This window comes from Globicephala melas, chromosome 19 (assembly GCF_963455315.2).
Source record: "Globicephala melas chromosome 19, mGloMel1.2, whole genome shotgun sequence".
Lineage (NCBI taxonomy): Eukaryota > Metazoa > Chordata > Mammalia > Artiodactyla > Delphinidae > Globicephala > Globicephala melas.
In genome coordinates, this window is record NC_083332.1 from 9,607,120 (window position 1) to 9,621,329 (window position 14,210).

The 14,210-nt window shown below is 53.7% G+C and overlaps 1 protein-coding gene across 2 annotated transcripts in view; it reads left to right on the plus strand.

Moving 5' to 3' along the window:
• The window catches only part of ERCC1 (ERCC excision repair 1, endonuclease non-catalytic subunit), a 45,204-nt gene that overhangs the window by 3,162 nt on the left and 27,832 nt on the right, over positions 1-14,210 (plus strand). Inside the window, exon 1 of one of the 2 annotated variants that reach the window (XM_060289082.1) lies at positions 9,696-9,744. The exons of the other annotated variant lie outside the window; for it this stretch is intronic. Within the exon in view, the coding sequence (XP_060145065.1) occupies positions 9,711-9,744 (34 nt within the window). The 5' untranslated portion in view covers positions 9,696-9,710. Of the gene's footprint in view, positions 1-9,695; positions 9,745-14,210 lie in introns of those variants that run through there. 2 annotated transcript variants of the gene reach the window in all.

Below are 14,210 nucleotides of genomic sequence, written 5' to 3' on the forward strand. Positions count from 1 at the left end.
AGAGCACGGGCTCTAAGCATGCCGGCTTCAGTAGTTGTGGCTTAAGGGCTTTGTTGCTCTGCCGCATGTGGGATCTTCTGGGAAGAGGGCTCAAACCTGTGTCCCCTGCATTGGCAGGCGGATTCTTAACCACTGCGCCACCAGGGAAGGCCTTATTTTGTTTTTGAAACAAAGCTATGCAGACCTTTGCAGACCCTCATAGAGACGTGACCAGAAGCAGAGACACACAAGATCCCATTATAGCTTTCATGGGTCCAGGCACTTTTGCCTTTGTGGGCCTCTTTCTCCATAAAGACATCTTTAAAATTATTTATCATGACTACATTGGTATAAAGACAAATATTAAATATTAAAACATTTCATTTGACCTAGAAGTTTAGTTCTTCCTTGATTTTAAAAGAAATTAAACACTTTCATGGGCCTCTAAAATTGTCATGGGCCCTAGGGCCCAAGGTAAAAATTGGCCCTGGAGACACACACACACACACACACACACACACACACTCACACTCTCACACACACACAGAGTCTTACTCAAACATACACATGGACGTGAACACCTTGCCCCCAGAGCATGGCATAGGCAAGGCAAGTCTTTTGCCATGAGGCTGAATCCCAGGGAACTTCCAGGAGGAGGAGGACTTGAGTGTAGGGGAGAGGGCAGGACCCCTGCTCTGGCTCCCGAGGGCTTGGATCTGTGTGTGTGGGAGCAGGCAGAGCCCTCAGCCTTCTGCCCCTGTTGGGGGTGGGGTGGCAGTGCCAGCTCTGTTTGCTCAGAGCATCCTGTAAATAGCCCCGGGGACCCAACTCTGCCAAAGGGAGCCCTCAGCACATTCTTCCATTCTTCTTTTGGCAAAACCCTTGCTACTCTGTTCCTCAGTTTCCCCATCCATAAAGCAAGAAGGTTGGATGACCATGGGCTCTGAAAGTCCTTTCCAGTTCTGAAATTTCATAATAAAAATGAGGAGGAAGATACGGAAAGTAAACACTTAGCTCTGCTCACATGCATTATCTCGGTTAATCCTCATAGCACATCAGCCCCATAAGTAAGTTATTGTCCCCATTGTACAGAGAAGCAAACCGAGGCACAGGGAGGTTAAACCTGAGAACAGTGCTTCTCAGCTGTCATGTGAAATCAAGTAAGCTGGGGAATCTGGTCACAACTCACATCTGGTATAGTCTTTTGTGTTTCCATGCAGCCCCTGGGTGATGCCAAGGCTCTGGCTCCAAAAGAAATGTCTGTGAGAATTTCTGAAGCACGAGAGGAGTGGGGTGTGCATGTTTGGGTGTGTGTCCTGCTGTGACCTCCGTGAGGGTAGAGCCCAGGTGGTTAGTAACTGCTGGCTTCTCCATGTCCAGCATTGAGTAGTGAGTGTTACTGGCTGGCTGGGCCCACTCCCCACTGAGCAATCCTGGTTGCCTCCTGGAGGGGGTGTCTGTGGTGTTTCAGGGAAGCAGAGTGGTCCAGATTGGAAACTCTTAGCTTGACCCTCCCAATACCCCTGCATCCTGCATTCAAACTCCTCACTCACCACAGCCCACAAGGTCCGGCATGACCTGGCCTAGGCCGACCGCTGCATCCTCACCTCCCCCTCCTCTTTGCCATGTTCTACATGCCGTGGTCTCTCTCCCTAGTCTTCAGGAACTTTGTATGTGCTCTTCCCTCTGCCTGGAGCATGCCCCTTTTTCCTCCCTCTAGCTCATACTCTCTTCCTCCAGTTCTCAGCTCCTGTATCCCCTCCTCCAGGAAGCCCTCCCTGGGTCAGTACCCCTCCCCCTGAGAGCCCCCCTCTCCTCTCTGCCTCTCTGGGTTCATTACTGTCTGGGGACAGTCTGGTCTTCTTCACTGGTCTGTATTATTATTCAGGCCCGGGCCAAGGCTGTCCAGGTCACGGCCAAGTCCCCAGCACAGTGCCAGGCACTCAGCAGGTGCTCAGTAAATATCTGTTGATTAAATGAATCTTCACCATCCACTCATTTATTCGTTCATAAACTCTGACAGACTGCCTTGGACAGAAACATATCTGTCTTGCTCAGATCTGCATAAATGCCTACAGGACAAGGCACACAGATACACAGCGTCACACACTCAGATCCCATTATTGTGTACACTCTTTCCCATGTATGCTCACAATTATACACACGCACAGTTTCACATGTGCGGGCATGCAGACACAGCTAAGTAGAGGCCACCCTCGGATGCTGGCTTGTCTCAGGCCCTGGTCCAGGTGCGCTGTGGACCCCCTCACTGTAGGGGCCAACCTCTTACCCACCCCAACCCAGACCCTCACAGTGTGGTGGTGTAACACTGACTATAACCACTCCAGGCATTGGGTGGCAGGAGTGCTCAGGGAGGCCTGAGCAAACCAGGAGGACTTCCTGGTGGAGGTGTTTGGACTACTGTCAAGTCCTGAAAAGATTCAGATAAGGAGGGAGTCCCGGAAAGTCCCTCTCTCCCTCCTGTAGACATGTAAGACCAAAGAAGAGGAAGCAGGAGACTGTGGGAAGCTAAAAGGAAGGACTGGACCAAGGTGGTGCGGATAACGGTTTTGGAGACCTTTCCAGCTGTACTCTGAGTGAAAATAATATGAGTAGAATTAATAATATAGCTGGCAGTCACTTAAGAAAACTAACCAGGTGCCAGGTGCTACATACAGATCCACTGTATTTTCTTGTTTAACTCTTCCAATACCATTATAAGGAGGGCACTAGCTGTGTGACAGCAGGCAAGTAACTTAAGTTCTCTGGACCTCAATTTCCTCATCTGTAAAGCGGGGTTAATAATAGCACCTCCCTCCCAGCATTTTGAGGAGTAAATGAGTTTGTATGTAAAAATGCCTAGAACAGTGCCTGGCAGAAAGTATATTCCCTGTAAGTATAAGCTACAATGGCAATTATTATTATCCCCACTCAACAGATGAGTAAACTGAGGCCAGGAGCCCTTAGGGAACTTGCCTGACCTGTGGATTTCTGCGGAGTGAGAGCAGGTTACAACCCAGGTGGTGAGGCTTCACAGTTGTGGGTGGACGGAGGCAGGGCCTCCCCGCTCTGGGGTGTTTGCATGCGTGAGCGCACGTATGGTGATTCCATTGTTCTCTGCGCAAACACCCAGACCCCATCCCACCCCCAGCAGGTCAACCAGCTGTTGGCCATAACCCACAGCCTCCCAGTCATACCCGAGCGGGCTTCCTCTTCACGGCCCAGGGGCCTCCCCACCGGCTCTCCCCCGCCTCCCCTTCCTGCACCTTGAGGACGCCTGCGGCTGGACTGGGTGGTCTCAGGCTGGAGCTGCCCCGTCCCTGACTCAGGCCCCACGCCCCCTCACTGACCCGAATGCGGCCTGCCCGGCCCCCGCAGCCAGACGGACACGGGGGGGGGGTGTCATGGGGGGGTTCACAGCGGGCCACGTGCCCGCGCCGCCCCGGGTGGCTGAATTCCACCTGTGATTCAGTCGGCTTGTCTGGGCCACTGGGGGGTGCCCTGGCCGGTGATGTCAGCGGCCAGGTATGCGGCCGGGGTTTCTCCGAGGTGACTCAGGCGCCTGAGCTACCCTCTCCCTCCTGCAGACACTCTGGGCAGCTCTCCAGGGCCGGCAGCCAGCAGCCTGACCCTCCCTTCCCGGCCTCCTCCACGCCCTCCACACCCTCCACACCCGTGAGCTGTGGGAACAGCGGGCTTGGGGACAGGCACCAGGCAGATCTCAGAGACTAGGGGCCCACCTGGTGGCAGCCCACCAGGACCTCCCCTGGAGACCAGAACTCACAGGTTATTGTAGGATGAAATTCATTCATTCATTTATTCATTCAATCAGCCATTCAAACACATGTTCTCAGCACCTCCCCTGTGTCAGGCTCTCTAGGCAACAGAGACAGAGCTGAGAACAAGACAGAAATTCCTCACAAAGGCCCATCAGAGCCTGAACACTGTACAACATTATTATTGCTATCGTTACCCCCTCCCGAAATTCCACCAGCCTGCAAGACTCAGGCTGGTTTCTGTTCCTCCAGGCAGCTCTCCAAACAGTTCCAGTTACTTTTAATCCTTAGCCCCCAAACCATCCCTTGAGGGAAGTCCTTTCAGGATTCTGACCTTCAGCCAGCCTGCTGCAGCCTTTTCTTCCCTCATGGACTTTACTCATTCCCAGTCCCATTGAATGATTTGAACCTCTACTTTCCCCATCCCCAAACTCTGCCCCTCCACTGCCTTCCCCAGAACCTGAGCTTCACAGTGATGATCATGATTGGCCTTGCAGACACTGAGCGCTCCCTAGGTCCTTACACCAGGGTCAAGACTTAGAGACACAGCTTCATTTGGTCACAGCCACCCCTGGAGGGGGCCTGTTGCCATTTTGTAGGAAGGAAACTGACACACAGAGGTATTTTGGTACCCACTAGCTCAGAACCACGCCTGAGTCTGTAGCTCGGATTCTGGACACATGCATGCAGGGGCACACAGAGAGGAAGTAGTAATACTGCTGACAGTCAAGTGTGGTATTTTGTAAACATTTATTCTGTGCCGAGCACTTTCCAAATGTTCTCTACATGAACTCATTTACTCCCCACAGCAGTCCCATGAGTGAGTACAATTATTCCCATTTTACAGATGAGAAACCTGAGGTACACAGAGGTCCTAATGCTAATACAGTTCAAGTCCACAAATCTTGACTGAAGCTCTGCTATATTTCACAGTGTGGTGGGTGCTGAAAATTAGAGCTACACAGCCAGATGCAGCTACAAAGCCGGAAGGCACACACAGGAGACTGCCACCCAGAAGCACAGAACCATTCACACAGTTACACAAATGTGTGCACTTGACATGGACACACGTGAGTCACTGATTCATTTGCTCAACAAATAATTACTGAGCACCTACTGTGTGCAGGGCAGTGCTGGGGATCCAGTGGTGACCACAACAGCCCTGGGCCCTGCCCTCGTGGGGCACGCAGCCCAGTTGGGGAGACAGTAAACAAACAAATATATAATGAAAAATTGTGATAAACACTGTGGAAAGAACTGTGAGAGACAACTGGCTGACAAACAGTTACCTGCATAGTTACACACAGATGACCGTACACTGAGATCCAGAACTACACACACAGCCAGAAATGCAAGCTAGAGGCAAAACCGTACACATCCATAGGTACCTACACACACATTGTTTCATGTATGACCACACAAAAAGACTCTCACAAGTACACACACGTGAACACATACATGAACATAAGTCAGCAGGGCTCAAATACCCATACATCCAGATACACAAATGCAAACTGGGGAAACCACTCACTCAGTCCAGCAGTTGCTCTCACACACGAAGGAAGCCTTCCTGAGCATGCTCTCACACAGGAAATCCCAGGTAGACACATTGTCACCGACAGAATCACTCACCAACAGTCACAGCCATTCACAGTCACACACCCAATTTCTTCTCTCTCCTTGGACATTCGCCCCAGCCCTGGTCACATGAAGCTACTGAATGGGGGGTGTCGGGGGTGTGTGTTGGGGATGAGCTATTAAAGCCTTCCAGCTGTGGACAGCTTCCTGGACACAGGATGGAAGGACCTCGGGCTGCTTGTCTGATGAAAGAGCCTCCAGAAAGACACGCAAGAAAAGAAAACGCGAGGGGAGCGGGGAAAGGAACGGGAGGGAGCTCTCGCGCTGTGGCTCTGAGTATGTATGGGCGCGCACAGGTTGTTCACTGTGCCTGTCTCCACTTGTTGGGACCCCAAACGGAACAGTGCACCCAGAAACCCAGGAGTCGGAGGCAAAAGCAGCAGGCCAGAGAAGAGTGCTTGGATCTATTTCAGTTGTTATTGTTTGGGGGAATATGAGACAGCCACGGCGCAGGAGATGCTGGACAGACAGACATGCCTGGGACGAGGGGCCGCAGACGGACAGATACCCAGCGGAGGCGGTCCCAGGTCAGACAGGAGGAGCGGGTGACAAGCAGACGGCGGCTGTCTAAAGGGAAACCGGCAATTTGGGGACCTGGTTCTCCCCCGCTCCCATCACCGCAGCGCCCCCCCACCCCCCACCACCAGGCTCCCGGCCGGCCAGTCTGTCCGCCCTGGCTGGTCCTGGTTGCGCCCTGTGCGGCCGCGCGGCCAGGCCCGGGACAAACAGCCTTCACGTTGCTAAGCGACGGCGTTCCACAGCCCGTCGCGTCACCGCGTCTGCGCGGGCGGGGGGAGGGGGGTGTGCGGAGACAGTGGCCGTGTCGTTTGTTGACGTTGCCTGGCAACCGCCGTGGCGCTGCCGGGCAACGCCGGCCGACTGTTCCTTCTCTTAAAGGGCCAGGAACACTTTACTGGCTCCAGCTCGGACCGCGTCGCGGGACTGAGGCGCTGCTGGGAGAGGGGAGGGTTGCTCCCCAGGTGTCGGGGAGGTTTAGGGGATTGGAGACCGGGTTATGCCCTCTTGGAGTAGAGGAAGAATACGAGGCAGGAGCTGTTGATATTTGGACTAAAGTTTTTGAGATGTTAGTGTAAGATGTTAGGTTGATTGCACATGTGCATAGGCGCACTTGTGGGCACGCACGTCCACGGGGCAGTAGGTGGCAGAAATAAACGGAGAGAGAGACCTGGGTTCAAATACCCACTCTGTGACCTTGACCTGTAACTTCCTTTTTCTGAGCCTCTTTCCTTCCTGAATTGGGAGTGAAAACATCACCCGCCTCCAGAATTGTGAGTGTATGAAATCCTGTTAAGCACTTAGTGCATAGTAAGTGCTCCGTACATAACAAGTATAATTATGTTATTTAACAACTGGGTTCTGTCCCTTCTTCACTGGGATTTGGAATAAATGATATGGTGTTTGTAAAGTACTTATTGCAGCACAGCGTGCTTAATACACGGGGGCTGTCATATTATCACTGATATTTTTATTATTTCCTCCAGTCTGTAAAGGAGCACATCACAGGGCATTGGCAGTCATTGCCTTTCTTGGTGTCTTGGCGTGCAAAGGCAATGGAATCAGGCAGATGAGGTTGGAATTCTTGTCCTACTGGACCCTGGCTGTGTGACCCCAGAGCAAGTGCCTTGCCCTCTCTGACCCTCTACTTCCTCCTCAGTGCAACCTATGATCTCTCACTTCTCACAGAGTCACTTCCAGGTAACAGTCCTGGGTGAGGGGTCCCCTCTCATTGGGCGTGTCAGGTCACTGCCCCACGTCTGCAGCATGACTCATGGGGCTATGTTATGTAAAGCTCCTAGATTCTGCACAGAGGGCAGGTTATATAAACGTGTTTAACGTGCATCCTACATGTAGGGCCTAGGGAGGGAACCTGGCTTGGTAAGCCTGCAATTGTCAAACTACGGCACTGGTGGCTTCTAGGAAGTAGAGCCTATAAAATGTGGGCCACATGCATACTGTTGAAAACGTGCCCCTCTTGGGGTCTCTCTATCCCCCGAAATGACTGTCTGTCTCAGTCTCTGTATCTTAATATGCCTCCAATTTCTCTCTGCATCTTTCTGACCCCTGTCTCTCTGTCTCTGTTGCACCATCTCTGTGCATTTCTGTCACTCTGTGTCTCTGTTCCCCTGAGTCCCTTTCTGGATTTCTGCCCCCCTCCCACTCCCCTTTCTCTGAGTCTTCTGGGTCTGCCTCTGTGTCTTTGTGATTCTCTTTTATTATTTAATTTAACTCCCAAACTTGTTCCCATCGATTCTGGACAGCTCCAAGCCCCTCACAGCTGAGTGCTGTGGGGTGCTGGGATGGTTCCTCTGCTCTCTGGACCTCTGCTCTTCCCTTTGTGCAAAATTAGATGGAGTAGCTAGTGCAAGTCCCCATCACCTGGGGAGCTTGATAAAAGTGGATTGCCCCAGTCCCACACCCAAAAGCTGTGGGTCGGAATCTCAGAGAAAGAAGTGGCAGGGATTATGACGTGTGAGATCCTGCCTGAGTAATTCTGAGTAGCTGACCTGAGGCCTCCACACATGTGTCCCAATGCCAGTTTTTTTTAAATGTTTTTTTTAATTGAAGTATAGTTGATTTACAAGGTTGTGTTAGTTTCAGGTGTACAGCAAAGTGATTCAGTTTATATATATATATATTTTTCAGATTCTTTTCTCTTATAGATTATCACAAAATATTGAGTATAGTTTTCTCTGCTATACAGTAGGTCCTTGTTGGCTGATGCCAGGTTCTGAAGTCACATAATAGGTGAGGTTCTGCGGAGACACGTGGCTAGGGAGAAGAGTGATTTCCCCTGCAGGTAGAGGGTCCTGAGTGTGAGGAGTCAGAGAGACAGATCTGGGGGTCAGGGTGGGGACAGAGAGAGACAAAGATAGCAAGACAGAAAGAGAGAGAGAGAGAGAGAGAAAGAGACCGAGAGATATGGAAACACAAAGAGATAAAGCCAGAAATTGCGTTTGCTGCACATCACCTGAAAAGGTACCTCCACGGGGGAGGGCCACGTACCTATCTGCCTGTGAGTGTGTGACTGTATTAAACAGGTCACTGCAGGCAGCACTGGGGTGTGCCTGGGTCCAGTGCTGGGACTGAGTGCGGGAAGCGGATGCTGGGCTGGGAGATTCTGGGTGTACCCTCTCTACATGTACATGCCTGCCTTTAAGCAAGTGTTCCGGGCCAGCATGGGTGACTACCTGACAACCAGAACACCAGTCAGGCAGCATTCTCCATCAGGCCACCACTTTCTACGCCCACTGGGTGTGGTTGATGAGGATATAGCTCCAGGGGTCCTGGGGCCCACATGGATAAGTTTAGGTATAGTTCCAGACTCTGAGGGTGTTTTGGATTTGGGAATAGCCAACCTAATAGAGGGGTACCATCTTTGGAGCCAGACTGAGCTGAGTCCTTGGGCAAGTTGAGTGACCTCCTGGGGCCTCAGTTTCTGCATCTGTAAAATGGGGATGATAAGGACTTCTATGAAGATTTTGTGAGCACCCCCTAACATCATGGTAACTAATGCCATCTACTGAGGGCTTGCCATGAATGTGCCTGTCAGCAAATTCTACAGCTCTATGTTCAAACACCTCCAGAATCTGATCCCTGCTGCACCTTCCAAGTCACCATCACCTCTTGCCTGGACGATTGCCTGGGGATCCTCACTGGTCTCCCTGCCTCCACTCTGGCCTCCCAAAGTCTATTCCCCACATACAGCCAGAGGGATGCTATTTAAATCAAAATCAGTCCATGTCCCTCTTTTGCTCAAAACCTTCCCATGGCTCCTAACTCACTCAGAATAAAAACCAAAGCGCTCACCATGGCCCACAGGCCCCGTGTCTCTGCCACTCCCTCTCTCCTTGCTTTCTCTGCTCCAACCACATGGGCCTCCGGCTGTGAATCCAACACACCAGGCATGTTCCCACCTTAAGGCCTTTGCACCCGCTTCTCCCTCTGACGGGCATGTTCTTGGCCGGGATATCTGCAGGCTCCTCTCTCACCAACTTCCAGGCTTTGCTCAAGCATCACCTTTCTCAGGTCGGCCTTCTCTGACCACCCTATTTAAAACGGCTGCCCCAACCCTCCCTCCCTCTCCACCTCCCCAGCAATGACCACTTTCCAGCGTGTTACATAATGTGCTAATTTGTGCTTCTATATCGTCCATCACCTCCTTCCCCACTCCCGAAGTGGAAGCTCCCACGAAGACAGGGATCTTTGTTTTGCTCTCTGTTGAAATCCCAGCACTTACCACAGTGCAGGGCACATAATGGGTGCTCGATAAATATCTGTTGAACGAATGAATGACGGATGGGATGTGCCAGGAGTGTGCCACGAGCTCCAGGTCGGTCAATTCACTGAATCCTTACGACAGCCCTATTGTCACGACAGCCCTCTGTGCTGGGCGCTACCCATTTTACAAATACGGAAACTGAGGGTCAGAGAGGGAGGCCCCTGAGACAGAAGCGCAATGGCCCAGACGATCTGAGGCAGATTATCCTGCCTTCAGGGGCGTCCCTGCGGACCCGTGGGGTGTCTGTGTTTAGTCTCGCCATCCCCGAGTTTATTTCGGGGCCCGGTCCTTGTTTGCTTTGTCGCGCGGTCTCTTTATCACTGCGCCCCAGACAGCTCCCTGTGGCTTCAGCCTCCACGAATTTCTCGAGGTTTTCTGGCTCCGGGGCCCTGAATCTCTACTTCCGCGTTGCCGTCTCCCCGGGTTTCTGCGCCCTGCGGGCCTCCGGAGGCGAAGGCCCCTGCCCTGAGAGCCCGCCCCGCCTCCGCGCGCAGTCTCGGCCTCGGCGCGGCTGGGCTCGCAGCGGGCCGCCCTGGGGCGGGCGGGGCCTGTTGCCCGGAGACCAATGTTTTGCCGCTGCAAACTGGGTCTCTAGGCCACCGCGGGAGGGCGGCCTGGGAACCGGAGCCGGGCCTGGGAGCGGGCCGGCGAAGGGCGCGGGCGACCGGGGGCCTGGGGCCGGGGGACCCGGCGGCTGTCTGGAGCCGGGAGGGTATGGGGGACCCGATTTGGCGGGAATGAAGTAGAGATACTGGGGCAGTTTCGGGGAAACAAGAGAGGGCTGGCATTAGGGACGAGAAAGAGTATTCGGGGTCAGTTTGAGGGAGGTGGGAAGGGGTTTGGGGGAGACAGATGATGGGGGAAGTTTGGGGGAGCCAAGGGAGGAGATTGGGAAGGCGGGGGCGGGATAGGAAGTGGGGGCTAGTTTGAGGGACCCGGGAGAGGGGCCCGCGGATGGGTGAGTGAAGGAGGGCGTGGGAAACTGGACGTTTAGGGGATTCAGAAATCACAGGGGACTGGTGTGAGGGCAGGGAGTTTGGGTAGAGGACATATTTCCAGGCTCGGGGAAAGAGGTGAAATTTAGGGAGGACAAGATGTGAGGGTAGAGAGTTTGGGGGAGATAGGGATTCTTGAGGAGAAGGAGGAGGCTTAAACGGGCCGGAAACAAGGGTGAATCAGAGGAGAGGGTGCCCTTGCCACTTCCAGGCTCCTGGCGGGAGGGCCTCTCCCCGCCCATTGTCCCCAGCCTGGCCAGGACGTCCGGCGACATCCCTGGGGACGCGACGTCGGGGGTTATGTAACAGTGCCAGGCCCCGGGGAGCGGCGGAAGTTAGGACTCCCGGGTTCCTCTCCACGCCCCATCCCAAGGGAGCGACACGGGTCGGGATCCCAGAGCGGCTTGTGACATCACACTTGGGCGGAGTCCATCAGAGGCACTAACTCCTTTTTTTGCTCACCCCCACCCCACTCGGGAGCGAGGACTGAGATCTGAGACCCTAGGTGGGGAGGGGTATCCCTAGCAACGCCATTGGCTGAGGTGGCCTGATGGCCAGGGCTGTTAGGCAAAAAGGTAAACTGAGTCCCAGAGAGTGCTGACCCCTTTCATTTGATTCAGTCATTCAACAAAGATGTATTGAGCCCCTACTGTGTGCCAGTTATGTCCTAGGTGATGGGGACCCAGCAGCAAACAAAACAGATGTCCCTGATCTCAGCAGCCTCTGGGCTGACCCCTGATTCTGAGCCCAGACCTACTCCATCCCAGCCAAACGTTGTTGAAACTAGACCTTCTTCACTAAACAGAACACCAAAACGTGGATCCTCTCACCCAACTTTCCCTAGTGCAGGGGGCAGAACACATCTCTCAGCTGCTGAGTCCCTGGTCTCTAAATGACTGCATCCCTGTCACCCCCACCCCCTGTGGCCTGTCACTTCCTCCCATCCTCATCCCCCCCATGGGGCATGACTAGAGATGCTGGTCATAACAGGCAGGTGGCGAATCACTCAGACGTCATAACAGCCGGCTGTGCTATCACCGTGTCCCTGAGATGTCATCAAGCAGCCTCAGTCTCTTCCTATGAACACCTCTGGGGCCTGAGGTGAGGGTTCTGCCCTGCTGCCAGGGGTACCTCAGCCTCCCAAACGGAGTTACTTACTTCCACCTAAGCCCTTCATCAGAAGGCTCTGGAAGGTACCTTCCTAGCTTTCCTCACTCCTCCTCCAGGCAGCCCCCTTGAACTCCCTGCCACTCCCCTCCAGTTCCCTGGGCTCTGGCCCTTTGGACTTTTTCCTCTCTGATCTCACCTGCTCCCATACCTTCAATTTTGAAAAACCTTCAAAGCCAGGCCCTTGATAGGACACATCCCTGCATTTCTCTAAGCCTCGGGCTTCACTTCTCTAAAATGGGTACAGCAATGGTGCCTGGCCAACACACTGGGTGGTGAGTGATTGGAGCAAAGGTCATTTCTGTGACGGGCTTAGCACAGCCTGGGGGCATCGTGAGAGCTCAATGAATCCTACTGGCCAAGGCACACAAGAAATAGTTAACAGTGAGAAGTGGGGATCAGAGGAAGGAAGAGAATTTACTTTGTCAAGGTATACTCTTGTATTTGCCAATACATGTTCCCCCAATTTTTAAAACATTTAATTAATTAAGTTTTGGCTGCCTTGGGTCTTCATTGCTGCACACCAGCTCTCTCTACTTGAGATGAGCAGGGGCTACTCCCCGTTCCAGTGCACGGGCTTCTCATTGCACTGGCTTCTCTCGTTGGGGAGCACAGGTTCTAGGTGCACAGGCTTCAGTAGTTGTAGCACAAGAGATTACTTGCTCTGCAAAGCGTGGGATCTTCCCAGATCAGGGCTCGAACCCCTGTCCCCTGCATTGGCAGGCGGATTCTTAACCACTGCACCACCAGGGGAGCCCTTCACTGACTTTCAAATCTGTTCTCTCCTCCTCTTTCCCCTCCTCCCACTCCTACCTAGGTCCAGGTCCCTCCTTTCCCCCTCCCTTCCTCAGTCTACCTCAAGGAAGCAGTCAGAAAGGTCTTTAAACCTTCCTCTGTCCCTCCCCTGCTCAGAACCTGCCATGGCTCCCCAGTGCCCTTGGGGGAGCTCCTCACTGTGTGTCCAGGCTCCTCACCATGGCCCAGGCTCCTCACCATGGCCCATGGGGCCCATTTCTGTCTGGTCCTTGCTGACTTTTCCAGCCTCCTAATTCTTTCATCCAACTACATGATTCTTCTTGCCTTAAAGGATCCTCCAGCTCAGTCCCTTTGCCTGGCAGTCGAGTCCCATCCAGACAACATAACAGTTGGACACCTGGCTAAAGCTTGGTGTCCACTAGGGACAGGGACACCACTTGAGGCTGCCTTCCATCCACAGCCAAAGAGTTCTGCCTGAATTTTCACCGAAGCAACATCTGTCTACTACACTGTGCTCCCTGGGTTCACACAGGTCAGGGCAGTTTCTGTCCTGTGATATTTCAGAGACTAGAAGGATGCAGACTTTGAATCTCAGGTAAATGTGGTATAAGACCCTTGAGGCTGATACTTGGAGTGGGCACTGAAAGAGTCACAGGATATCAGAGTGGGAAGGTGCCCAGAAGATCCAAGTGCAAGAGGGAGCAGGCCCAGAGGGAGCAGGGTTCCTGGCTGTTCCCACTGCCTGGAGCTGTCGTGTCCCATCACTGACTTGCAAGAGAGGGAAGAATCATAGTAGAATTGGGTTTGTTGAACTAAACAGTGGGTGCCAGGCTGAGCCCTGACTCTGGTGACCCCAACCTTGGTGATAGACCTGCGTGACCCCAGTCTGAGCCCCAACCCTGGCCCAGGCCTGAATCCCTGATCCTGGGCACAGTATGAGCCCTGAAACTGGCTAAGACCCAGAACTAAGCCCACTCAATCCACTGCAGAAACTAAGCAAGAAGTCAGAGCCTCATCCCCAGCCCTCTGCTTGCTGGTCTGGTGTGACTTCCTGTGACCTCCCCGTCCTCCCCCCCCCCCATAGAAGTGGAGCTGAGAACTGGAAGGGGGGGCGGATTCAGAGAGGCAAGATTCGTGCTGTGGCTGGGGAGGGAGAATACGTACAGGACTTCAGGGAGAGTAGGTTGAGGACTCGGGGAGGGGGCGGCAGGGCTAGGAGTGAAGATTAGGATAGGGAAGGGGGAGGTAGATAATGGTCAGGGATGAAGAATGGAGGGGAAGCAGAGGATGCGGGGTACCAGGAGACAGGGGATCGGGGTGATGGAGGATTGGGGGTGCTGATTCGAGGCTGGTGACAGGTTGGGGTCAATGCGGCGACGGCGGGGGCCGATCGTCCGGCCGGGGCTGCGCGGCGAGGCCCAGTCGAGCCCAGGCCCACCCCCAGCCCCCCCGCCCCACGCTGCCTCCCCCTTCCGCTCCCCGGAAGCGCTGAGTCGCACTGCCTTATCTGGAGGCCGCTATTTCGGGCTCAGCTCCTAGCGCGAGGACTATTTTTAGCGGCGCTCGGGTAAAAATGGACGCGGCGCCGCGCGAGTTCCA